This window comes from Vitis riparia, chromosome 16, assembly GCF_004353265.1.
Source record: "Vitis riparia cultivar Riparia Gloire de Montpellier isolate 1030 chromosome 16, EGFV_Vit.rip_1.0, whole genome shotgun sequence".
NCBI lineage: Eukaryota > Viridiplantae > Streptophyta > Magnoliopsida > Vitales > Vitaceae > Vitis > Vitis riparia.
The window spans coordinates 6,044,880-6,072,197 of record NC_048446.1 but is presented as its reverse complement, the minus strand read 5'-3'; the positions used below and the strand labels follow the sequence as shown (position 1 = coordinate 6,072,197).

The 27,318-nt window shown below is 37.1% G+C and overlaps 1 protein-coding gene across 1 annotated transcript in view; it reads left to right on the top strand.

Moving 5' to 3' along the window:
• Positions 1–27,318, top strand: part of LOC117934277 (polycomb group protein EMBRYONIC FLOWER 2) — a 75,659-nt gene that overhangs the window by 22,985 nt on the left and 25,356 nt on the right. The window contains exons 9-14 of the mRNA XM_034855948.1: positions 1,127–1,189; positions 1,318–1,439; positions 13,257–13,321; positions 21,047–21,099; positions 21,231–21,284; positions 21,368–21,427. Coding sequence (XP_034711839.1) covers positions 1,127–1,189; positions 1,318–1,439; positions 13,257–13,321; positions 21,047–21,099; positions 21,231–21,284; positions 21,368–21,427 — 417 coding nt within the window. The remainder of the gene's footprint in view (positions 1–1,126; positions 1,190–1,317; positions 1,440–13,256; positions 13,322–21,046; positions 21,100–21,230; positions 21,285–21,367; positions 21,428–27,318) is intronic.

Below are 27,318 nucleotides of genomic sequence, written 5' to 3'. Positions count from 1 at the left end.
CCTCTCTTAGAATTACTGAAGCCTTTAAATTTGATGAATATCATGTCATATATGCTCCTTGGGGGAACCCAATCCATCTTAGCTAACTGAAATAACCTGTGCCACAACCCAATCGTCAAGGAACAATGAAGAAGAAGATGATCTGCTGATTCCCCATGCTTCATGCACAGAATACAAATATCAGGACTAAGGGCCTTTGTAGGGTCTTCTCACTTGTAACATGTCATTAACCCTAAAACTTCATTTTGATAACTGCTCCTTAGGTAATTAATGGTTGGTGCGTGGGAGATCATCTATTTCCTCACAGTATTTAGATGTTAATTGCCATGTAGTTTTCTGGAATCCCCTTTAGCATTATTTTGTTGGATTGAGGATTGGTCTGCCTTTCGTGTAAGAGAGTGGTGGAGTTTCAGGCTGAGTTGGCTTCTCTGCCTGTAGGTAACTTAAAACTTAATTTTGATGGCTACTTCTCAAGTAACCCAGGTTGGATGGGAATGGTGGACTCATATATAACACAGGTGGGATTATTTGAGTTTTTCTGAAGGGGGCTAGTTTTGATTTGGCCATTGAAGCAGAGATTGGGGCACTACTGGAGGGCCTGAAGGTGGCAAGAGCTGGGTGCCTCTAATCTTGTGATGGACATTTCAGTGATGTTTTTTCCCCTTCTTTTGGGTATCATATGCACATAGAAAGTCATTGAGATACTATCGCTATGTCAGAAGGAATTGTTTTCACTAGAGTTTCAGGGTGTTCATTTTCTTGGAAGCCTAAATTAGCAATTCATGAGTTGATAGGCTAAGAGAGGAGCCATTTCCCTTGTGTTCATGTCATCCTTGAGGTTTGTGGTGGGCTTGTTTTTTGTGGGGAATTTGTTTCTCTCTTTAGTCCATTGGTTCCTTTGTATATTTTATTGTTGAAGTACCTGACTCCTTTCTCTTTATATCTTTCTTCTATTTAATGCAAACACACTATCTTACTAAAGTAAATGAGTGAGGGTTTGCTCTTTACCCGAAAAAGATAAATTGTAAGAATAATTTCTTTCATTTATTGTATGGCATGTGGTTGTAAAGGATTTGTGATGTTTTATGCTGGTTTTTATCATCACTGTTTTTCTTTCATTTTGCAGTCAAGTTGTTTGGACGACGACAAGTGCATTTCTTTTCAAAATCCTTATAATTCTGGGACTCTGGTTTGTTCTGGCCCTTATGCTTTATTTTGGTCTTTGTAAGACAAGCCAACTTCACTTCTTTCATACTGCTGTGCAAAATAATCATTCTTTCTGGATGTCCGTTGCTTTGTTATTGTTTGGTCCTAAAGAGTAAAGCCCAGCAATTTCAAGTTACCATTTCTGCGGAAGAGGTTGGGGCCAAGGATAAATCCCCTTATAATTCATACACATACACTGATGTTCCTACTTCATCATTATCTGATATTATTCGGTAATCTTCACTTTCTTTTTTAAATGTTCTGTTCCTTTTCTTCCACAACATTCATTGTCTTCACTAATACTATGGTCCATTTCAAAGAATTTTTGTTCTTGTCTTCACTGGTAATTTATTTTCTCCAATTTAATATATTTGCTGCCCAGATTTGGATGCTTGGTTGTTCCTTTACTTATAATCTAGGACTTGTTATCAAGTACATGCTCTATTAAATTTATTTTATCACCTCTTTATGTCTCTAAACAAAAACTAGAATGAGCTTCTTTGGAAACTGTTCTCCAGAATAATTTTCTGTCATTTAGAATAGAAACTAACTTTGAAAAAACATTTGACAAACTTTTGATAAAAAACAGTTTTTTGAGAATTTGTTCTATAAATAGATTGTTTTCTAGAACAAATTTGAGGTATTATCACTGGTTTTTTGAGGAGTATTCCGAGTAATAATGAAAATATAAAGAATACTTTGGGAACTTTTGCAGTGTACATTACATTCATGGAGAGTAAGCTGAGTGTATATCTTCCATATTTGACTTCCCAAACAAAATTTTGTTTCTGAAGCCAATTAATAATTATTTTTAAGGACCATTTTCAAAAACTATTTTCAAATACATTGACAAACAAGCCCTTAGTTTTTAGTCTTTCTTGTGCTAATGCTTCTTTTTGTTTTGAACTTTGTCTTTTAATCGAAGTTGAGTTTTTGAGGAAGTGATAATGACATGCAATCCAAAATACAATTTTGAGTCACAAGTTTGTAGGGGGGAATTATCTTAGACATTTTTTACTTTCAAAACTATAAAATATCTCGTCTTAGTCCTGAACTTTGTATATGAGCCATTTGCTTTCCTGCTTTAGTTATATCGATGGATTTCCCTCTTTGAGGATCTTGGTTTCATGGGGTTTGGGGTTTGAAGTTTTTTGTGTTCCTTTAGGAGGTGGTATTATTAATATTACATGATAATATTTGTGGTAAGGACATATGAAGACATTCTTGACCTCTATTTGTGCATTTTCTTATTTTGAATGACATAGTTGGATTAGTCTCTAGTTAGTTGCAGTCAGTTCCTTTCATTATGTTCCCAGATATTCTTTTTTTCTTTCTATTTTTCCTGTCACCTCTCTCCCTTGCCTCAATAAAAAATCCACAAGCTAGAACATAAGAATTGAAGAAGCAATTCGAAAGTAGGTGACTCTTGGCTTTCAAAGGGGACCAAGTTGTTGAGAGGGATATCCAATTTCTTCCGACAATTGTACTTGGATTCAGAGGTTAGATGACCTAGTTTAGAAGGGGCTGGTTTGATGGAAACTGAAAAGTTATTATAGCTACTTTCCAATTAGAGACTATAACTAAATTACTCCAAACACTGTCATAGCCAAGATTTCTTAAGGAAAAATTTAGGAAAAACCCTTTGCATAAGCTGAAATCAGAAAGTTCTGGTTAATCACTTTTTATACCTTTTTTCTAGATAATCATCAAAAGTCCTTACAATAAGTAGGTTCTTCTCTTTTATAATGATAACCTTCAACTAGTTTCTGAAGGTTTCCAAGACACAATTAATAACCTTTAATAACAAAAAACTGACATTTTGAATTTTAATTTAATAACAAACTTTTTCCATTCAAACCTTCGATATTTTCAAACTTGCCATAAATTGTCTATTAATGACTGCATCATTCTCTCCTCCTAAGAAGAAACTGTTGGAAAATAAAATCTTCTTCTTATTTCTTTGAAAAATTAATACAAATATATATACAACTTTCAAACTTGTACAATAAATGGAAATAGAATAAGATAATTGACCTATTCCTAAAATTCTTCCTACAAATCTTCTAAATTACAACTCCCCTAATTTACATAATCAACTAATCTAAATATGCAGAAAATATGCATAAAATCAGGAATAAATCAAATAAACTCCATGAAATCAGGAATAATTATTGGATTCCAACACTCTCCCTCAAGCTGGTTCAAAATATCTTCCATTTCCAACTTGCTAACCATTGAGTTGAGTGTAGGATTCTAAACTCCCTCTGTGAAGACATCAACTAGTTGTATTTTGGATGCAACAAACAGAGTGCAAATCAGTCCACTATTAATCTTTCTTTAATAAAATGTCTATCAATCTCGATATGTTTAGTCTTGTCATGTTGTATTGGGTTGTGAGCAATGCTTATTGCAACCTTGTTATCACAATATAGTCTTATGGGATTCTCAAGATTAACTTGTAGTTCCTTTCATAAACTTTAGCCACATGAGTTCACAAATGCCAAGGTCCATGGCTCGAAACTCCGCTTTAGCACTAGACCGAACAACTACATGTTGCTTTTTCTTCTCCAAGTAACCAAGTTGTGGCCCACAAAAGTACAATACCTTGAAGTAGGTCTCCTATCAGTGATAGAACCTGCCCAATTTGCATCTGTGTAAGCTTTAACTCTGAGGTGATTGTTCTCTGAGAACAATAAACCTTTTCTTGGAGTTGACTTTAGGCACCTCAAGATTCTTAAGACTGCATCTATGTGACTTTTTAAGGGGGAGTGCATAAACTGGCTTACCATGCTAACGACATATGCTATATTTGGTCTGGTGTGGGATAAATAAATTAATCTCCCAACAAGTTTTTGATATCTTCCTTTTTCAACCGTATTCCTTCAGTGATGGCACCTAATTGATGATTTTGATTAATAGGTGTACCCGTAGGTTTGCATCCTAGCATTCTGGTTTCATTTAGCAAATCAAAAATATATACTTCTTTTGTGTCACATAAATTCCCCTTTTAGATCTTGCTATCTCAATGCCAAGAAAATATCTTAGATTATGTCATCTACGTAACAGTAAGTGTAGTAATATTCTTTTCAGGTGATTGCTTGTTGAAAAGAGTATGATCTCCTTGGCTTTGGTGATAGCCAAATTTGAGCAGAGACTTAATAAATCTCTTAAACCATGCCGGAGGAGATTGCTTCAAACCATACAATGATTTTTTCAATCTAAAAACCTTTCAATTGCTGAATTTTCCTTCAAAACTAGGAGACAAATCCATAAATACTTATTTTTCCAAGTTCCCATGAAAAAAACATTTTTTACATCAAATTGTTATAGAGGCCAATCAAGATTTGCTGCTAAGGATAAAAGAACTCTAATGGAATTCATTTTTGCCACAGGTGCAAAAGTTTCTTAGTTATCAATTCCATAGATTTGTATGTATTCCTTTGTTACTAACCTAGCTTTATACTTCTCAATCGAACCATCAACTTTGTATTTAATGGTGAACACCCACTTGCATCCTACTAATTTTTTATCTTTGGACAAATCAACAATATCCAATGTTTCATTTTTATACAAGGCTTTCATCTCTTCATTTATAGCCTCCTTCCACATAGGATCACTTTCAGCCTCTTGTACATATTTAGGAACTGAATCTGAGGACAAATGAGTGGTAAAGGCCTAATATTGGTGGCAAGGTCTATGATAGGATAGAAAGTTTGACAAAGGATGTTTAATATAACTTCTAACACCTTTGTGAATAGCTATAGGAATATTAAGATCAGTGTCAAAACCATGATTAAGAAGAGAAGGATTAGAAGGATTAGATGTACCTGATTCTGGAGTTGATGATTGATTGTGTGTAAGAGAGATTGGGTCTTGCTCTTGCATTGGTAGCCTTGGCCTCATAGAGTAAACCATCAAGTCTGAATCAGCATTTTCGGCTATTGCTGGTTTTATGATGTGGGTTTCTTTTCCTGCTGCTGGTTGTATGTTGTCCATCTCCTCTACATCACCATGTTTTGTAGCATTTTCTACTACTACTGGTTTTATGATGTTAGTTTCTTTTCCTATTGCTGGTTGTATGTTGTCTACTTGCTCTACATCACCATGTTCGGTTGCATGACTCCAAAAGTGTAAAGGGCATCTAAGACTGATTTTCTTGCAATATTTTCTCCCCTTGAAGATCATATTTCTGGTAATAGGGCTGGTTTTCAAAAAAACATACATTCATGGAGACAAATATAGTATAACCAAAGACCTTGGGTGGAAGGGAGCCAAGGCAATTTATGTGAGGTAGGTGTTGTTTTAGGATGTCAATTAGAGTCTTGGAGTTTAGGCTTTTTGTGGGCATTCTCTTGATAAGGTAGATAATTGTAAGCACTGCATCTCCCTAAAAAAACTTAGGAACATTTCTAGCAAACATTAAGGCCTCCAACAAATGTCTAATCTTCCTTTTAGCTACCCCATTTTGTTGAGGAGTACCTACACAAGAGGTTTGATGAATAATCCCATTCTCCAAGAAATAATTTCCAAGGGTTTGGTTTAAATACTCCCCTCCATTGTCCAACTCCACAACTTGCAATTTTGCATTAAACTGGGTTTGGATCATTTGATGGAATTGTTTAAGGGTGAGGATAGTATCAGATTTTTCTTTTAGGAGATAGATCCATGTGGTTCGAGTACAATCATCTATAAAACTTATGAACAATGCTCCTAAATGATAAGTAACTTGTGAAGGACCCCAAACATCAGTGTGGATGAGAGAAAAAGGAATTTCACTTATTTTACTGCTCAAGGAATAAGAAATATAGTGGTTTTTTAACAAATCCAAGTTGACACACAATTTAGGGTACAAAGTTTTCAAAGAGAAAAAACTTGGATGCCCTAATCTTTCATGCATTAACCATAGTTCTTTTAAAAAGGGCCGACCCATTGCTAAAGCCTTAAAAGGGGCTAGGGCTCACCTCATCATGTAGAGATCACCGACGAAGCTCTAATGGAGGAGGCCTCCAGGTACACAACTCCTCCCCTTTGTTCTTTGTTCTTCTTGGGGAAGCGGGATCTTTCTTCTTCTTCTTCTTCTACTCCTTCTGGGTTGGATGGGACACTCGTCACCACTAGCAGGGGATCCGATTGGGGCTATGTTTCAAAGGAGGACATGCTAGCAATTTTGGACCCCTTAAGGATGATTTTGGCAGATGGGAGGGAGGCAGAGGGTTTTGGATTTTTAGGTAAGGAACTAAGGGCTGTTGAGGAAGTGATAGAGGTTTCATCGGAAAGGGCAATACAGGAGGTTTTGGAGGAGGGTGAGGAAGCGGGTACTCTTAGCTGGTCATCTAGTTGTTTGGCTAAGTTCAGTTGCTGGATAGGAATGTCGACGGAGGGATTCAAAGGGGAGATTTTGACCTTGTTAAAAAGGATGAAAGAGAGGAAAGATTAGAAGGGGAAGTTGGATGGTAGGAAAAGGAAAAAATTGGAGTCATCAAGGTTTGAAAAGGAGTTGAGAAAGCTAGAATGTATTGTGAATTATATTGGAGGAGGAGGAGAAGAAGGGGGCAACACTTTCAGGTCTAGATGAAGATTTGAATGCTTTCCTGGAATGTAAGAGGGGCTAATGACAGTGACAAAAGGAAGGTGATCAAAGCTTTGATAAAAAAGAATAAGGTGGATTTGGTTTGCTTACAGGAAACTAAGATCTAGGGAATGTCAAGGGGTCTCATTCGTAGCTTAGGAGTGGGGAGATTCTTAGAATGGGGAACTGTGGACTCAAGGGGTGCTGCTAGAGTTATAGTGGTTTTTTTGGGATAATAGGGTGTTGGAGTTGGTCAATTTCGAAACGGGAGTGTTCTTAATCTCATTCCAATGTAAGAATTGTGAGGATGGCTTCATTTGAACTTTTATAGGGGTTTATGGCCTGACTTTGAGGAGGGATAGGGAGTGTTCCTGGGGTGAGTTGGGGGCCATAAAGGGACTTTGGAGTGGCCCGTGGTGTGTTGCTGGGGATTTTAACTCGATTAAATGCCCTGAAGAGTGTAGCAGGGGAGAGTTTGAACTCAAACATGAGAAGGATCTCTGAGGTAATAGAAGACTTAGAGTTAAAGGACCTGCCGTTGTTGAGGGTTCCTTTTACCTGGAGTGGAGGGGTGAACAATCAGTTATTGTCAAGGCTGGATCCTTTTTTAGTGAATGAGGGGTGGGATTGCTGTTTTAGCGGGTCGATGCAGTGTGTCCTTTTGAGACTTGTGTCTGACCATTTCCCAATTCTTTTAGATGGAGGAAGTCTAATAAAAGGCCCCTCCTCCCTTTTTAGATTTGAGAATATGTGGCTGAAGGTGGAGGGCTTTAAGGATCTTCTGAAGATGTGGTGGGAGGGGGACAACTTTAGTGGCTCTTCAATTTTTATTTTGGTGGCAAAATTAAAGGCCTTGAAGTCTAAACTGAATGAGTGGAACAGAGATGTTTTTGGTAGGGTTGAAGCCGGGAAGGATTTGGCTCTGAATCAAGTGGGCTATTAAGATGCTAAGGAAAAGACTAGCACCCTGTCTTTGGAGGAGTTGGAAGCTAGAAAAGAAGCGAGGGAAGAATATAAAAAATGGGTTATGCTAGAAGAGATCTCTTGGCGGTAAAAATCTAGGGAAGTGTGGCTAAAAGAGGGTGACAAAAATATGAGATTCTTTCACAAGATGGCCAATGCACACAGAAGGAGGAATAATGTGGACAAAATTAAGATTAATGGTATTTGGCTTTCAGAGGAGAATGAAATCAAGGAAGGGGTGGTTAGAGTCTTTCAATCTTTGCTGTCCAATCTAGGGGATTGGTGTCCTTTATTTGGGCTGCAATTTGAGACTCTGGACGCTTTAGCTTTGAAGGTGCCATTCACAGAAGAGGTGTTTGGTGCTCTGTTGGGGTGTAGTGGGGACAAAGCACCAGAGCCTGACGGTTTCTCTATGGCATTCTGGTAGTTTTCTTGGGACTTTGTGAAGGATGATGTGATGAGATTTTTCAACGAATTCTACGAACACTGTAACTTTGTTAAAAGCCTAAATGCAACCTTTCTGGTTTTAATCCCAAAAAAAGCGAGTGTTGGAGATTTAAGGGATTTTAGGCCTATAAGTTTGTTGGGGGGTTTGTACAAGTGAGGTTTTAGCCAATAGGCTAAGAAAGGTGGTCTTTGAGTCTCTAGTTAGTTGCAGCCAGTTCCTTTTATTATGTTCCCAGATTTTCTTTTTTTCCTTTTTTTTTAAGCCCGTCACCTCTCTCCCTTGCCACCATAAAAAATCCACATACTAGTACATAAGAATTGAAGAAGCAGATCGAAAGTAGGTGACTCTTATCTTTCAAAGGGGACTAGGTTGTGGGAGGGATAGCCAATTTCTTATGGCAATTGAACTTGGATTTAGAGGTTAGATGACTTGGTTTAGAAGGGGCTAGTTTCAAGCAGGTAGATGAGGTGGACAATAGGGTATTGGATGGAGTTTTCATTGAAGAGGAGGCATTGGAGGCTCTTACAAGAGAGATTAAAATTGTCAAGCCTATGGGCTTTTGGAAACATTAAGATATGAGTTGATGAGCTTTTTCCATGAATTTCATTACTTTGGTTTGTTTTGGAGAAGCCTTCATGCATTTAGCTTGGTCTTAATCCCTATAAAGGGAAGGCTAGTGGATATCAAGGACCTTTGGCCTATTAATTTAGTGGATAAGGTGTACAATCTTTTGGTGGGAGTATTGACAATCAGGCTAAAAAAAGGTTATAATTTATTAGCAAAGTTGTATCAAATTCCCAAAATGCTTTTATTTAAGCCAAGCTAATTTTGGATGCTATATTGATACTAATGAAGCCATGGATTCCAAAATCAAAATAGTAGTATTTGGTTTGAAAATTGGATATAGAAAAAACTTATGATCACATGAATTGGAGCTTTCTTTTTTCAATAGGGTATAATATGGGTTTCAACCAAACATGGATTGTGTAGATTAAATTTTGCATTTCTATAGTTCATTTTTTAGTGTTTGTGAATTAGACTTCAATTGGTTTTTTTTAGGGTTGGAGAGGCTTGAGACAAGAAGATTCTCTCCTGCCCTACTTTTTTATTACGATGATGAAGGCCTTGATTCCCATCATAGACCCATGATATGCAAGCACATCAATTTCATCCAAGATACCTATGTTGGCACAATAGGACACAAGTGCAAGTGTGAGATCCATATCGGATATGCTTTTATTACATCGGATATGATTTAGGTCATGATTGTTTTATCTTTTTCTTTATTATTATTTCTTTTTAAATTTTTGTCTCTTTCTTTATTTATTTTTTTAAATTGCACTTATATTGCATTAAATACATTATTTTTCTCTTTACCTATTTCTTAATTTAAAAAAAAAGTTGTCAAATAATAGTGCAAAATATATTGTAATAAAAAATAAAGAATTTTTTATTTAATTTTTAAAAGTTCTTTATCTCTTTCTTATTTTTTTAAAATTATTATAGAAAAAATTTAAAGATATATAATAATTATAATAGAAAAAATCACAAGATAAATAGAAAAATTGGATATCTTAAAAAATTTTAGAGATAAATTATAATAAATATGAATCATATTTTATCAACGTCTAGGGTAATTTTTATTACAAAATCAATACAAAAAATTTAAAGTTTTGAATTAAACAAAGTTTACTAATAATATTTTCCTAAAGATTTTTCTCAACATTGTATTAAAATAACAGACCTATAATCAGTAGGTTTTTTCTGTACAATTAGTGGTAACATTGAAGTAAAATAATGCTTAGCACCTTATAGAAAAGATATAATAAATATGTTCTCCAACAATAATTAGCCATGTGATATTATAAATTACTTATGCTTATCATATTGTGCTTATTTTAGTGTTAATTTATTCTCATTAATGTTATATCTAAGTACTTGTGCCCATAGTTGAGATCCTTTTTAACCAAATGCCCATGCCATATAAGATTTTAGGATTCAAGGGAACTAACACTCGACACATGTACTTGAACCCATGTAACATAGCCTGATAGTTAATGGAAGCTAAGGTAGGAGGAAGGGAAGGAGGAGATGTTTTGATCTCTCATATTATTTTCGTTATGACTCTTCTATTTTATGAGCTAGTAGTGAGCAACTATTATACTTGAGATGGGTGCTATTGTATTTTAAAGCTGTTTTGGGATTAAAAATAAATAAGAAAAAGACTGAGCTTATTCCATAGGGCTAGGAGAGGAGGTTGAGCAACTGGCCTCAAGTTCTGGATGTAGAGTGAGTTAGCTTTTCCAAAAATATTCAGGTTTGCCTTTGGTGGCCTCTTTCAAATGTCCATCATTTTGGTATGTAGCACAGGAGAGATTTAAAAATAACATTGACTTCTTGGAAGTTGTATCTCTTGAAGGTTAGTAGGCTCACTAGTCTCCCAATATATTTTGTCTTCCTTAATAATCCCAAAGAAAGGGCAAACCAGATCGGAGGAAATTCAGAGAGATTTTATGTGGGAGAATGAGTCTTTTAGTGGAAAGATCCATATAGGCAAGTTGGGCATAGTGTGATCAGAAAAGACCAAAGGAGGTTTAGGGGTTAGAAGGCTTTTAGTGTTGAAAAATGCGTTGCTTGAGACATGGTTATGGAGATTTTCTTGTGAACTTAATTACTGTTGGAGGAGAGTTCATCATGGGGAGTATGGTGAGACAGTAAGGAGTTGGTGCTCCGATATTGGTCAGGATTCTTTTGGCGGCAATCTCTGCAAAGAGATAAGTAGACGTTGGGATGATTTTCAAACCAGCATCTCCATAGGTAATAATCAAACAACAGAATTTTGAACAAATAAGTGGTGTGGTAAGATGCCCATTTCTTTCTACATTGCCTGTTAATATTAGGGCTTTGGCACAAGTTATTTAGTTTAACCAAAATGGATTGGGTTCTACCTAGGAGTATATGTGACATGATAACCATCTTGTGGGAGTTCTATCATAGGCAAAATCCTTTGATAAATTGCTTGTCTCACTATTCCTTTTGAGATGTTGTGGGATTAACTTCATTTCTATTCCTCCTTTTGGGCTTCTTGTACCAACACCTTTAAAGGTTGAAAAGGGATGGTGCATTTGAAGCTAATTTATCTATCATAGGTAAAATCTAATAGTGCATATGTGGTTAGTGTAGTAAGCCAATTTATCCATTCACTATTGAAGTTTCATTTAGAGTGTACAGAATACTCTGGTATTTCAAGGCAGCCGCAGGTAAACGAATCATGTTTCAAAACAATGGAGACCTATAGTTAGAAGCCACACAGATGCATTAGGCATGTTCTCTTGTTGATGGAAGATCGAAAATAGGGTATTATACTCCATTTGGAGGAAATCTCAGTGCCTAGAGGAGCAAGAAGCAATCAATAGTGGCACAATTAAGTGCTAAGGTTGAATTCAGAGCTCCGGTTTAAGGGATTTGTGAGTTACTCTAGCTTAAAATAGTACTTACAGATCTTAATGTCATAATTGAAGAACCTATGATGTTATTCTGTGACAATAAAACAACCATAACATTGCCTACAATCCAATCCAGTCCATCATGGTATGACAAAGCTTGTGTATATGGGCTGACATTTTATCAAGGAAAAATCAGACAATGGATAAGTGTGTACATCCTATATTTCATCAATCAAGTAGTTGGTCAACTTACCTGGGGATTACCAAGTTCCACAGTCTATCAATTCTTAGATAAGATGGGAATGCAAAATATCTTTGCATCCGCTTAATCTTGGAGTAGTGGAATATCTAATGGAATGGTGCTTAATTCATTTTTTCCTTAAATTGATCATGTAGCTGTCTATCAAATTGTATGGTTGTCTAGATCTATTCTGTATTCCTAAATCAAATGTAATTAGAATAGGTTAGCTATGTTTCCCTTCTTTTAGCCTAAGAGAAGTCAACTTTGTATGTATTAGATACGTTCATTGTCAAGAGGAATGATAGAACTGTTTCTACATTTTAGCCTTTAGAACCATATTAAAAGACAATGGTGTCAAAAAGCATTAGAGTAGGATCAAAAGGTTACAGAACTAACCTAATAGAATTCCACAAGGAAGAAGAAAATTAACAAAAAGGAAGAAAAAGGGAAAAGATGAATAGTGTGGGAAAAAGACTATCGAAGAAATGTAAAGAAATTGTAGGCTAAAATCAATATATGAGATATCGCTTGTTAGTGAGGGGCCTCCTTCTTATGATACTTGCATAGACTTAGTCATAATTATTGGTTGTGGTTGTGATTACTTTGTGGGGACTTTGATGACTTATTGAAGTGTCCCCTTTTCTTTTTTCACACTTCATAACAAAATGAGTCATACATGCATGGCTTTACATTTTCATCCGCAAAAAACTATCATTTGCATAAATGAATAAAGTTCAAACGGCCATCTAATAAACTAATAACTTGGAACATGTTTTGATGCAAGACCATTAAATTTTTTGCTGCATAAAAGTTATTCCTTTGATGTATAATGAAATGAGAGATCAAAGAAGACAAAAGAAAAGGAGGGAAAAGAAAAGATAGATCCTTGGCAATCACACCAGGGTTCTTAGGCAATTACACCTAAGATTCTTTAAGCAATCACACGTGAGTGAAAAGAAAAGGGAAAAAAATAGATCTTTGGCAGTTGCACTAAGGCTCCTAGGCAATCATGCTTAGAAAAGGCAAATCACACTTTTAAGAAGCCACATAGCAACCACATTCTCAATAAATTCTATTTATTAAAATTGCAACTCTACACAAGTTCATATAGACTCATACAACTCCTTTTCTTCTAAATCAAATTAGAAATTATAAAATGAGAAATTTGACTAAAAGATAATAATAAAATTACTATTATGAACTTTTGTCATAAATAGTCTTTTTAGCTCAAATTTAAACCAACTTTATGAACTTTTCTATTTGGAAATAGATAATCTAGTGTGTTTAGTATGCTTACTGTTCTATGTGTGCCTCATTGGTCTTGATATACTTTATTTGTTCATGTGGGTGTGCACTTTTAATTTTGTTGCTTGTATTGTGTAGGTTGAGAACTGGAAACGTCATTTTCAACTATAGGTACTACAATAATAAGTTGCAAAGAACTGAAGGTATGTTGGTTTCTTTCTTGAGGTTAATTTGGTGAAATATTTTATATTTTTCACTTTTAGTTGATTATTATGTTATTTATTATCTACATGAATAAAATTTTAAGTTGTTGGTTGTAGCATGTCATACATATGCAATCCAATTAAAGTATCCATACAACTCCAAGCCATTTGGCTTTTCCTATTCTTTTTATTATTTACTATCTATGTTTATATATATATATATATAAATATTTATAGATAAGGACCAAGAAAATTATTAGGGAGGAAGGGGTAAAGGGGAGAGTGGTCCTTGTAATAGAAAGCTAAAAAATGAAATAAGAAATGGAAAACAAATCATTCTCCAATCTAGCAAAAGAATGCTAAAAGGAACTCATTCCAATTTGAACCACAAGAAACGTAATGAGAGATGTGACTAACTCATTCTCCAATCTTTCGAAAACATGCTTTAAGGAACTCTTGGTAACTCCTTGGTCACAAACATCCAAAGAGTCCTAGGGTAGGTAAAACTCTCTGAAGCATTCCCTCCACTATATGGAGCAGCCAACACACATAAGGGAGAGAGATTACCTCCCTATATGAGTTTACCTAAAAGCTAGGAAAGAGATAAGCAACATGTTTGTAATGCCCCTTGGAGCAGCCCACACACATGGGATAGATAGATAGATAGGTTTTCAACTTTCTTAATAATAATCACATTAGAGAAAAATAAGAATTAGTTGAAAAGTGAATTTTTGTAAGAATGTTTAGAAGAAAACAAAATGGGATTAGTGTTGAACAAAACAATAACCTCACAAGACTGGTGTTGAACCCCCACTATTCCTCCCCTTTCCTCTGATAGTGCACGAAGAACTGTTGCAATTAACTGCGCACTCAAGTTTTCATAGTTCCCTCTCAAGACAGGATGCTGAGAGATGATTCCTCTTTCTGCTTAAGATCTTCACCCCACTCCCTTTTTTGCCTCTAAATTCTTTAGAGGGGAGCGAATCTCCTTCTCAAATCCCGCACTGAGAACTATTGTAATAAGTTGCGTACTCAAGTTTACGTAGTTCCCTCTCAAGATAGGATGCTAAGACATGATTCCTCTTTCTGTCTGAGATCTTCACCCCATGCCCTTTTCTTGCCCCAAATTCTTCAGAAGGGAGCTAATCTCTTTCTTGAATCTCTCAATTGGCCTTCCCACGAAGTTGTTAAAATGTACGAACTTGCTGGGAAGGCTAATAGGATCCTCTTCTTCCAAGATGCAAGCATGCTCCAAGGCCTTAGAGGGTCTGGACTCCTCAGCCCTAACTGCTAACTCCTTACCTGAAGGATCCTTTGAATCACTTCCAAACATCTCCAACACTTAACCATCCCGAAGCAACATTTGGAGTGACCGGCTCCTAGTGTCCAAAAGGATGCCTATTCGCCTCCTCCATGAGGGCTTCATCAGTGAGTGCCACATGAGAACATGACGCTTGCAGCAAAACTTCCCTTTCCACCTCATCTTCGACACAACTCCTAAACTCAGTCTCTTGGGTCTTAGTAGAAGAGACAGCCTCTTCGAGAAGCCGTAGTGAACCCATCGATCCCTTGGCCACATCCAAAGGAACACTGCCTGCCTCTCCTCCTTAAAACCTTCTTCCTTTCCAAATAAACCTCTTCCTGTGTCTGGCCTACTTTTAACGAACGCCACCCCCCTCATGAATCCATAAACTGTTTGGGCTGCAGAAGCAAAAGGTCCAATAAGGCCTCCAAGGCCTTTTGGATCCCGATCCCCACTTAGCTGACTGTTGAACCCACTATTCCTTGTCTTATGAGCCTCTATAACTGGCCTATTACGACCTTGGGTCTGGAGGGACGTGTGGTCAATAGGCCCACCCCTCCACTGGGGATCCAAAGAAAGAGGCCTAGACTCCCACCAAACGCATCACTCCTTCTCCAACTGTTGACCAGCATACTGGGGATCCACTCACTTTGATCTTGGTCTTCCCCTACCCTTGCAACTTTCGATCAACATACAACTACATCTTCCTTTGTCTGAGGATCCTTCCCAAAAGTTTGCAACATGACACTGCCTGCAACATCCATTGGTTGCCTTTCCTTTCCCACTCTCACACCAGTGTGTGAACCACCCTTCCCATCTTCCCTTTCCTCTTGACTGCAAGGCTCATTGCAACTATTGGTTGAAGCCACCACTGAAAAACTAGGTGGAGCTTCCCACCACAACTAAACGGAGAAACTGGAGTACCCTACTTGTAGAGAACCGTGCAAGACTCTCCCGTTGAACTTAACCAAAATCCTCGCCTACAGTAGATCATGAGACAAGAGCGTAGTGTCCTCATCCACAGTGACAAAACCCCCACAACGGTCCCCTACTTTTTTAAACACCTCCCGACCCCATAGTTGTAGCGGAAGTCTTAGCTCCCTCACCCAAAGGTCCTTAGTAGACCCCCCTTTACGCAGACACCCTACCTTAGGATGCCATCTTATTAGATGCAGAAAATTCTCCTTGAACCTTCTTGCCCCTCTAACGGGCACCCTCTTTGCCTTAAAGCTATCTTCAAAGTCAAACAAGAGTAGGGCTCCCTCGAAGACTCAGATCTTCACCCCCCTTTTCAAAGACCAGAGACTTGTCACAAAGTTTCTCAACTAAGAAAAATTTGGTAGCTGGACTGATGTCTCCTCAAACCAACCTACCAAACACTGCCTTAACTTCTCCTCCCTACACTTCACCTCACCCTCCAATTGAAGTTGAGCAACTTCTCTAACCACCCCTGGGTCTTTCCTAACCACTTCTGCAAAGGACCCAACAACAGTCCCTTCGGTTTGAAGACTCTTCACCTCAACTGGGGAGATTGCTCCCTTAATCTCTGAAGAGGGAACAATTCCTAAAGAACAAAGCTTCTCCGCCATAATAGACCATCCCCCAAGTTGGCTCCTCCTTTCAAGGAAGATCAATGAAAACCTTTTCACCTCCTTTGTAAGAACCAAACAGAACAAAAACCTCCCTGCCCCATTTGAACGCCGCTCCAGCTTGAACTTCCTCCCACCCTCCTTCCAAGACATATGCCACCTTGCTAAGACTTCATCTCTACAGTAAGTTTCCACCCTTTCCAAAAGATAATGTAAACTCAAATCCCCGAACCTAAACTAGGTTGTAAGGTCTCTCCCTCTTTCCTCAATAATGCCTTTCAACTTCCCTCCCACCACATCTATAGAAATATCAAAGGACTTAGAGTCTACATCAGACCAACATCGCCTTCCATGTGCCGACATACCTTCATCTTTGGCATATCTTTAATTTGAGTTGTAAAGGATCAAATACCTGGACATATACCTGCATGTTACGTTTATACCTAAATCTAGGCAACATAGGTCCACATTGACTATCAACTACTCTTGATTGGAAACTGTCTATTGATGAGAGTCAAATTGGCTGAACAGCCAAAGCATTGGTTAATTGGTAGGACATCTCAAATTCTGTTGACACTGATTTATCTAGTTTTTAAATAGCCTTTCAATATTGGTGTCATGTTTACTAATGTGTGTTGCAGGAGTACCAATCTGTGCATTGTTATTGATCCTTGGCATAAAACTTCAGACTTATAGTTAGATATTCTTTTCAATTGATCTTAAAGAAAACCAAGTTTAGTTAGTGTTTCACTCTTATGAATGTTTATACATTTGTGGATTGGGTAGGTTCTCTATAGGGTGCGGTAGTGGGTTTTTGTGTCTTTGTGCATTTTTTTGTCTTTTGTGTTCTTTGTATACGACATGTATACTTTATTTCTCTTAATACAATTCTTATTTACCTATCAAACAAAACCTTGGCATGAGCTTCATAAGCTCATCTAGTAAGAATTGGCTTCACTCTTACTATTGACTTTTCTCTAGCGAGTTATTTGGTGATTGATAGTGACTTTTTAGCTATTATAATTCTATTCTAGTGGATAAAGTTAGGAGGGGTTGGTATTGTAGTAACATATAGAAAAATCTCTTTTTAATTGTGTTAAAAAAGGAAATCTCTTTTCTCTTGCGAGTTATTGCTATAACATCTTATCAATTGGGACCTAGTGTGTAGTTAAGAGGAGTTGGAGGTTTGGGCTTTAGGAAGACTTCTTTGGGGAATCGTGCTTTCTTTAGAAATTAGCTTTGGAGGTTTCTTAAGGAAAATTTTGCCCTTTTGCATCAAGTTATTTTGAATTTATAGGACATATTCTAATAGATGAGATGCCAACATTCTGGTTAGATTGTCATATCGATGTCCTTGAAAGGTTATTGCATAGGTATTTGAAGATTTCTCTTCATGCACTTACTTTGTGATAGGTGATGAGGTGAGAGTTCGTTTTTGGGAAGATTTGTAGTAGGAAAATCAACCATTGTGTTCATGATTTTTAGGTCTTTATAGGGTTTTCACAGTTAAATATCATTATATCTTGAAACCTTAATTTTGTTCCAACCTCACTGATTTGGAAATTGAGAACCTTGAGATACTCATGTCCTCACTCTTGTGCACTTGTCGCCATCCATCGCAAATTCAAGAGCTTCATCTTTATCCTCTTTAGACTTATTTTTAGTAAAACTATTCTTTTTAGCTTTGCTCAACATATCAGATCCAATTTCTCTCTCTAGCCAAATTCTTATGGAAATCTAAAGTCTCATCTAAGGTTACAACCTTTGCTTGGCTAATGGCACACAAGTAGGTAAGCAACCAATGACATGCCATAGTTGAGAAGGCCTTTCAAACCCCTTAATTATGATTGGTGCATCTTATGCATGGAGAGTGGAGGACGATAGAGATGTTGTGAGATCTATTTTACTTCTATTCTTCTACCTGAGCCTCCAGTTCTGATGCCTTTAAAGGCATTCTTCACAATGTTATTCATCTCAATTGGCATTCGGTGTGTAAATCAAAGAGGTTTGGGCAACAATGAGGGTGAGTTTAGTCCAGAATAGTGGACATGACATCTATGTATATCCTTAAGTGGAGTAAAACCATTTTGTATAGGTCTCCTTATATAGTGGAGGAGCTCAGTCATACTTTGCTTAATTTCTTGAATATTGTGGGGAGGACCCTCATCCCTCTCATGTACTTTTTATACATACTTAATACATTTTTTATTTTTTATTTAGAAAAAAAGGGTGGATGAATGCTAGGATACGGGAAATATATAGAGGATGACCCAATGATGGTTAGTGAGAAAGAAACAAAATAGACAAAGCATCCACCGTAAGCTTCAGAACAATCAAGAAGGGTAGCTATCTCCCAATAAACATTTCACTAATTGAGCATCTCTAACCACCTAGTTGACTGATCTGGATCTCCACAAAAAAGTAGATATCATGTTAAACTGTTATTAGCTTGGGTGGACTTTGTGGGTATGTGGGGTTGTAAGTAGGTTTTTCTTGAAATTTCTACCAGGAATTACTTGAAAATTAGATATTGAATTAATTCTTTATTGTTCTAAAGCTATTCAAATGCCCAAAATATAAGTTTTCAGTAGAAATATTCTCAACCAAGCAACTTTAATGGAGAAAAGTAAGTCAAGCAGGATAATATATTTTTACTTGAAAACCTCTAAAAGGGGAAAAAAATCATGGGACTTCTGTCCAAAGATATTTATGAGACATGGAAGTACCAGAGTACCATTATATGCCAGTCATATTCAACTTCTATCCACTCACTCCATAATTCTATAGTTTTATGAATTCTTACTCTTATTGATCATGATTCCACATGTTTTCACGCGTGAATACCAGTACTGTCCCTGATCTGAAGCTTTAGTAAACTGGACTTTCACCAGAACCTGTCAATCCTCACAACTAAACACTCCATGAGCAGTAGGGAAAGGTTTTCTCAGGGTGTCTACTGATATGATTCTGTCCATAGCACATTTAGTTGGCTCAGAACAATGTCTTTTTCAGTTTACTCAATAAAGAAGACGCTCTACTAATGAGATAAAGGACTTGGAGAGATGATTCCTTTGATACAATCATTCAACCATTAAGTCTTGCAATGGTGTTCTATCCCATGTCCATGATATTCTTTTAGGTATATTGCAACTCTTGACCATGACCCGAAAGGATTTCCTTTTTGACTTGATGTATACAGGATGGGATTGGCTGGTTTTCCATATCGGTTCTCTTCAGGGTTTTTTTTTTCACTACATTGTTTTTTTCTCCACATTCTGTCAAATTTTCAAACCGCCATTGTATTCTTTCTGTCAGGAATAATAGAAAGGCTGTTTTGCTTCCATTCTAGGTTTTTGAGATATAAGGGAATTTTTTGCTTTCTATTGGTTGTGAACTCAAGATTATGAATTCTGTTTTGATCCTGATTTTTCTTATGAAATCCCATTCATTTCTTCCCTTTTGTGACTTTCAATTTTCTCAGCAAGCCACTCCACACCTTTGTTCTCTGGCTGCAAAGTCCCAGGCTGCCTCTAATCCTTTTTTGCCTCTAATTCTTTGTTGTGATTATCATCTAAGCAATGCCATTCCCATATGCAACCTTGAGATAACAACATTTCCTTTGCTAGATTTAGAGGACTCTTAATTTTTTGCCTATGTCCTATGTCCAATAAAAAAATATTGATATTGTCAGATTTGTATTAAACTTATTCTACAATTTTTGAATTTGTGGTTTGATCAAATCACAAATAATAGATATTCATATACTCAAGCAGTTAATCATTTGCAAATAAAAATATAGAATTTGATTAATCAATTTGGTAAATATATTAAAATATACTTAAGGTCAATGTGTTTAACTGAATTCTATAATCCATATGCATTAAACCTGTTTTACTAATTTTAAACTGTTGTCGGCCAATGAAATAAAAAATAGCAGATATTTGTATCCTAACAATTAGCTCATTGTGAATTGAAATATTGAACTAGATTAACCAACATTGGTAAATACATGTAAAACATACTTAGGCCTGTTTGTTAATGTAATAAATAATCAATACGAACTCCATTAATCATCATCGGCAATCTTTTACGTGGAAAACCCTTTTGATAAAAACTCAAGATTAGAAGTTAGATCAAAATAGGAAGCTTGAAACTTTACTCACCTGTTAGTTGAGATGAGATTTCTGTTGATCAAGTTTACATAATTTAAGCCTTTGGCTTGCTGCTAGATTTCGCAAACTGTTTGCTTCTCCAGCATGATTCGCCTGAGAGTTTCAAGGGTTATTTTGAGAAAATTTAGGCCAGATATTAACAGCTAGAACCTAAGGTCTATAATTACTTACCATCCTAAGAGTGTGGAATGAAAATGGAACCAAAGTTTTCAAATGCACATGCATGGCTTTGTTTTTGCAGCTTCAACATTATACCCAGGAGTAAAATTACTCAACCATACTCTTTCTTGCCGATTTGCAAAGGGAACTTGCCAAGAGACACATGTCTAGAAATTGGTCTTTGGATTTACAAAACCAACACTTTCATCTGTTTTTTAATTTTTATTCTTGCTGGTGGCATTACATGATTTGGCTTTCCCTCCTTGCATTCTCTAACATGTGCTTTCTTTGAGAAATAAACCTGATATATACATTTTCTTGTTTCATACATGATCGGTATAGCTATCTTGCGGCCCTTGTCAAAATTTTCCACATTTTTTTATCATCCTTTGTGTTTTGAATGGATTTCTCATCCTTCACTTGTACTTAGGAATCCATATTAATAAATACTTTTGTTTCTGATTAAAATATAAAAAAGACCTGATATATACTCTCCATGCAGTGACGGAAGACTTCTCCTGTCCCTTCTGCTTGGTCAAATGTGCAAGCTTCAAGGTTAAATCACCTCTTGGCATATTTGCATTTCCTTTTTTTTTTTCATTTTTTTCTTTTTGTATTTAATGAACATGAATTTAAATAACTAAATTTATGGCTTCATACTTACAACTACTTAATTTCTTTTATAGGGTCTGAGATATCACTTGTCCTCATCACATGATCTATTCAACTTTGAGTTTTGGGTTGGTAAACTTCAGGAATCAGTAGTGGCATTCTGATAAATAAGCTCTTGTGATCCTTAACTATATAACCCTTGGATTTGTAGGTAACTGAAGAGTATCAAGCTGTAAATGTATCTGTGAAAACTGATATTTGGAGAACCGAGGTCAGGACAATATTTCCACCATAAAAAGTACTTATGGAGGATTTTTTATGGTACTTAGTTACTTTTTCTGTTTGGTTGTTTGTTTATATACAAATAAAAAGTGACTCTAAGCTTCAAATCTGGATACACTAGCCACCTTGCTTTGGTTTTTATTTAATGTACTTTTTCATTCTGATGCCCTACATTCACACATATGTATGTAGTATTCTTTAATATACTATTTTTTTTTTTTTTTTTTTTAATCTATTTTAAGTTGCTCTTTAATATCATTTTTCTATTGTTTTGGGGATGATGAAAAGAAAAGAAAAAAAAAGTTCGGTAATTTTAAAGGGTACGTGCTTGTTAACCTGAGAGAAATTGCTAACAAAAAGTAAATAAAAAATTCTTGGGCTCATGAAAATCCATGAAGTACTTGCATGAACAGCCACCCTACAACAATTTACCTCATGAAAATGTTGCTATGAGGCGAAAACTTCCAAAAGGAGAATCTATAAAAGAATTTCTAGTGAGGGATGTGTGTGTGTGTGTGCGTAAAAAATGCTTGGGAATAAATAGAATTGGAGAATAAAAGTTGCTTATAAAAGAAACAACCTCATATACAGCTGACAATCTGTACACAAATGACAAATCTAAGCATCTCTCCAAACTTATCATAATGCCCATTAAGCTAGGCATAAAATAATAAATTACCCTGCTTATAACAGCATCTTAACCTTGCCTGCTTTTAATAAATTATTCAGTTACCTATGAAAAGAACTAATATCTCATCTTTGCCCTCAATCAATGACTGAAGTGCTATCGGCGTTCTGTAATGGATGATTGTTAAAGTTTGCCTCATAATACTAAGCATGCCATGGTTGAGCTATGAACAATAAACTTTTGCAAATTGATACGAGGACGTTCAAATTTGCGGGGTAGAGATTTGTTATACAGTTTTTGCTGAACATGTGCATGAAAGGGAAAGTTCAGTTATGGCAGTTTTAGCTTGGGAATCAAGGCCCTTGGTGATTGGCAGGTTGTGTGGACTTGGGGGATTGTTAGAGATCAAAGGCTCATCTGCTTAAAAACTTCAGAGATCGGTTTTGTCTCTTTTGCTGAAGATGAAGAGGCAGGGAAGATGCCTTATGTTATTACTGTTTCTCAAAAAGGGAATACTTTGTACTGTTGATTTTGGAAGGTTGAACCCATACTTGGCTCCTGTCCCTTGATGTAGGTTATGGTGGTAGAGCCACCCGATCATCAATCAAGGTGCATTGCGAGTTGATGTTTCAGATGGGATTTGGGCTAGAAGGGGAAATAAAAAGGGGATATGGCAGACGAAATTTTGAAAGCTGATGTATGGGAGCTGTTGAGATGGAGAAATGGCCAAACTGATAATAGAGGTTGACAGTGATCAGAGAAATTGGACTTCTGCTGCTTTTATGGTGGAGCTATGGTTGTGGATACAATTAATGAAGATGTGAAAGAAAAGGAGGTGCCCGACATTGGCTAGGGTATTAATGGGGTAGGGGGTTGAGGGAACAACATTTGCCCGAAATTATCACTGTTAGATTGAGGTCTTTAAATTCTTGAGTTCTACATGGAAAAAATATGCCCTAGTCTAGATATGGCAACAGTGTGAAGAAAAGGGAATGAAGTTTACTTGATTGGGTAAGCTGGAAAAGTTTGTCTGTTATTGATGGTTCAAAATTTTAATTATTTTATAGATCTTCTAGTGGGCCAAGGGCTGAAAAAAGAACTATAGCTGGGTTTTTGGGGGGTTTTTTGTTGGGCCTAACATGAGCGACTTAAGAGTTGAACTTAAAAGGGGATTGGAGAAGTGTGTCCAAGTGAGGAGCTATTTTGATACTTTGGTTATGAAAAAGGCCAATATACTAGGGAGGGGGTGGGGTTGTTGGTTTTGGTGCGGTTTAAGTCCAAGGAAAGCAAAGGACTGATAAGAAGAAGATACCATTTTCAATTCTAACACTAGGGAGGAAGAACTGTAGACTCTCAAGAGTCTTTTGCTTTGGGCATATTTCTGGGCTCAAGGTCAACCTGGACAAGAGTAATATTGATGGCATCAATCTTGATCAGAATCATCTTTCTAGGTTGGCTGAGTTGCTTGATTGCAAGGCTTCTGGTTGGCCTATACTCTATCTGGGTCTTCCTTTGGGAGGGAATCCCAAGGCTTGTGGCTTTTGAGATCTAGTGATTGAAAGAATCTCAAGAAGATTAGATGGGTAGCAAAAGACTTATTTATCTTTTGGAGGAATGATAACTCTTATCCAATCTTGCCTCACCCACATGCCCTGTTACTTCCTCTCTTTGTTTAAGATACCTGCTTCAATGGCTGCAAAAATTGAGAGGTTGCAAAGGGATTTTTTATGGTCAGGGATTGGGGAAGGTAAAAGAGATCATTTAGTTAGTTGAGAGTCAAAGAAAATGAGCAGTGAGGACGTGGTAATTGGATCTTTTTCTGTCTCAGTCAAGTTCTTGTTGGATGGATGTGGACCTTTGTGGTTGTCCGCAATTTATGGTCCAAATAGCCCCTTAACTAGGAAGGATTTTTGGGTGGAGCTGTTAGACCTTTTTGGCCTTACTTTTCCTTCATGGTGTGTGGGAGGTGACTTCAATGTTATAAGGAGAAGATCAGAAAAACTGGGTGGCTCCAGATTCACTTCTAGCATGAGAGATTTTGATGGCTTTATAAGAGAATGTGAATTACATGATCCCCTATTACGGAATGCCTCTTTTACTTGGTCAAATATGCAAGAGTCACCGGTGTGTAAGAGATTGGATCAGTTTCTCTATTCAATTAAGTTGGAGCTTTCCTTCCCTCAAAGCCTTCAAGAAGTTCTTCCTAGATGGACATCGGATCATTGGCCGATTGTATTGGATACCAATCCTTTCAAGTGGGGTCCAACACCTTTTAGGTTTGAGAATATGTGGTTGCAACATCATAGTTTCAAAGAGTGCTTTAGTAGTTGGTGGAGAGAATTTGAAGGAAATGGTTGGGAAGGTCACAAGTTCATGAGGAAGTTACAATTTGTTAAGGCAAAATTGAAAAATTGGAATAAAAATACTTTTGGAATGCTTAAGGAAAGGAAAAAAACCATCTTGGATGAAATAACTAACATTGATGCCAATGAACAAGAAGGGGCTCTCTCTTCTGATCTTGCTGTTCAAAGAGCTATAAGAAAAGGGGAGCTAGAGTAAATAATTTTGAGGGAAGAAATTCATTGGAGACAAAAAGTTAAGGTAAAATGGGTTAAGGACGGGGATTGCAACTCAAAGTTGTTTCACAAAGTGGCTAACGGGAGACGAAACAAGAATTTCATCAAATTCTTGGAGAATGAAAGAGGGTTGGTGTTGGACAATTCCGAGAGCATCACAGAGGAGATATTACTTTATTTCAAAAAGCTCTACTCGAGTCCTCTTGGTGAGTCTTAGAGAGTAGAAGGTATTGATTGGTCTCCTATATAAGAAGAGAGTGTTTCTAGGCTGGATTCCCCTTTCTCTGAAGTAGAGATCTTTAATGCCATCTTTTAGTTAGATAGGGATAAGGCGTCGGTGCCTGATGGTTTAACCATAGCAGTGTTTCGGGATTGTTGGGATGTGATCAAAGATGACTTAGTGAGGGTGTTTGTAGAGTTTCACAATAGCGGGATTATTAATCAAAACACCAATGCCTCCTTCATAGTTCTTTTGCCCAAAAAGAGTCAGTCAAAGAAGATTTTGGATTTTAGACCTATCAGCCTGATCACTTGTCTCTATAAGGTAATAGCAAAAGTCTTGTTAGGGCGACTAAGAGGAGTACTACAGGAGACCATCCACTCCACTCAAGGTGCTTTTGTTAAAGGGAGACAAATTCTGGATGCAGTTCTTATAGCCAATGAGATTGTGGATGAGAAAAGGCGATCAGGGGAGGAAGGAGTTGTATTCAAGATAGACTTTGAAAAGGCTTATGACCATGTTAAATGAGATTTTTTGGATCATGTGTTGGAGAAGAAGGGATTTAGTTCTAAATGGAGGAATTGGATGAGAGGTTGTCTGTTGTCGGTCTCTTATGCTATTCTAGTGAATGGTAATGCTAAAGGGTGGGTCAAGGCTTCTAGAGGTTTGAGGCAAGGTGACCGTTTATCCCCTTTCCTGTTCACTATTGTTGCAGATGTGTTGAGTAGAATGTTGTTGAAAACTGAGGAAAGAAGTTTGCTAGAGGGTTTCAAGGTAGGTAGAAATAGGTGTAGGGTGTCCCATCTACAATTCGCAGACGATACCATCCTCTTTGCTAGTTCTAGAGAGGAAGAACTGCAAACTCTTAAGAGTTTATTGTTAGTGTTTGGTCAAGTTTTTGGGCTTAAGGTCAATCTTGACAAGAGTAATCTTTTTGGCATCGACCTTGATCAAAATCATCTCTCTAGGTTAGCCTTGTTACTTGACTGCAAGGCTTCAGATTGGCCTATACTTTATCTGGGTCTTCCTTTGGGAGGGAATCCAACTGCTTGTGGATTTTGGGATCCAATGATTGAGAGAATCTCTAGGTGATTAGATAGGTGGCAAAAGGCTTACTTATCTTTCGGTGGTAGGATAACTCTCCTACACTCATGCCTATCCCACATCCCTAGCTACTTTCTTTCTCTGTTTAAGATTCCTGCTTTAGTGGCTGCAAAAGTTGAGAGGATGCAAAGGGACTTTATTTGGTTAGGGGTTGGGGAAGGTAAAAGAGACCATCTTGTTAGTTGGGATGCAGTGTGTAAGCCGAGGGTAAAAGGGGGTTTGGGGATTAGGAAGATTCCTTTAAGGAATCGCGCTCTTTTAGGGAAATGGTTGTGGAGGTTTCCTAGGGAGAGTACAACTCTGTGGTATTAGGTCATTCTTAGCATCTACGGGACACACTCAAATGGTTGGGATGCCAACACTTTAGTCAGGTGGTTACGTCATTGTCCTTGGAAGGCCATTGCACAAGTCTTTCAGGATTTTTCCAAGTATACTCGGTTTGTCGTAGGAGATGGGGAAAGAATTCGCTTTTGGGAAGATTTGTGGTGGGGGGACCAAATCTTCAAAGACCAATATCTAAGACTATTTAGAGTAGTAACGGATAAAAGTATTCCTATATCTTCAATTCTCAGTTCGACCCGCCCTTTCTCATGGAACTTTAATTTCCGTCGTAATCTAACCGATTCTGAGATAGAAGATCTAGAACGCCTCATGCGCTCTCTTGATTGTATGACTTTATCCACTTCCGCTTCAGATGCGAGATCTTGGTCCTTATTGTCTTCAGGATTGTTTACAGCCAAGTCTTTCTTTACAGCCTTGTCCTAAATGCCTGATTCATATACTTTTTTCCTCACTAAGTTTGTATGGAAATCTCAAGTCCCTTCAAAGTTAAGGCCTTTGTCTGGCTTGTGGCACACAAGAAGGTAAATACCAATGACTTGCTATAATTGAGGAGACCCCACAAAGCTCTTAGCCTTGACATTTGTAAGTTGTGTATGGAGCAAGGAGAATCAGCAGATCATCTCTTCCTTCGTTGTTCTATGACATTGGGGTTGTGGCACAGACTATTTCAGCTAGCCAAGATGGATTGGGTTCCTCCGAAAAGCATTTCAGAGATGATGTTCATCAATTATAAAGGTTTTGGCAAGTCTAAGAGAGGGTTAGTTTTGTGGCAAAACGCGTGCACAACTTTAATTTGGGTTGTGTGGCGGGAAAGAAATGCTAGGATATTTGAGGACAAAGCTAGGAATTTAGAGAATCTTTGGGACTCCATTCATTTCCTCGCTTCGTTTTGGGCTTTTTGTTCCGCGGGTTTTAAGGGCATTCCCCTTAACGTTTTACAACTAGATTGGCTAGCAGTGTGTAGTTCCAATGAGACGGTGTAGTGTCTTGTTATTTTTTTTGTGTTGTTT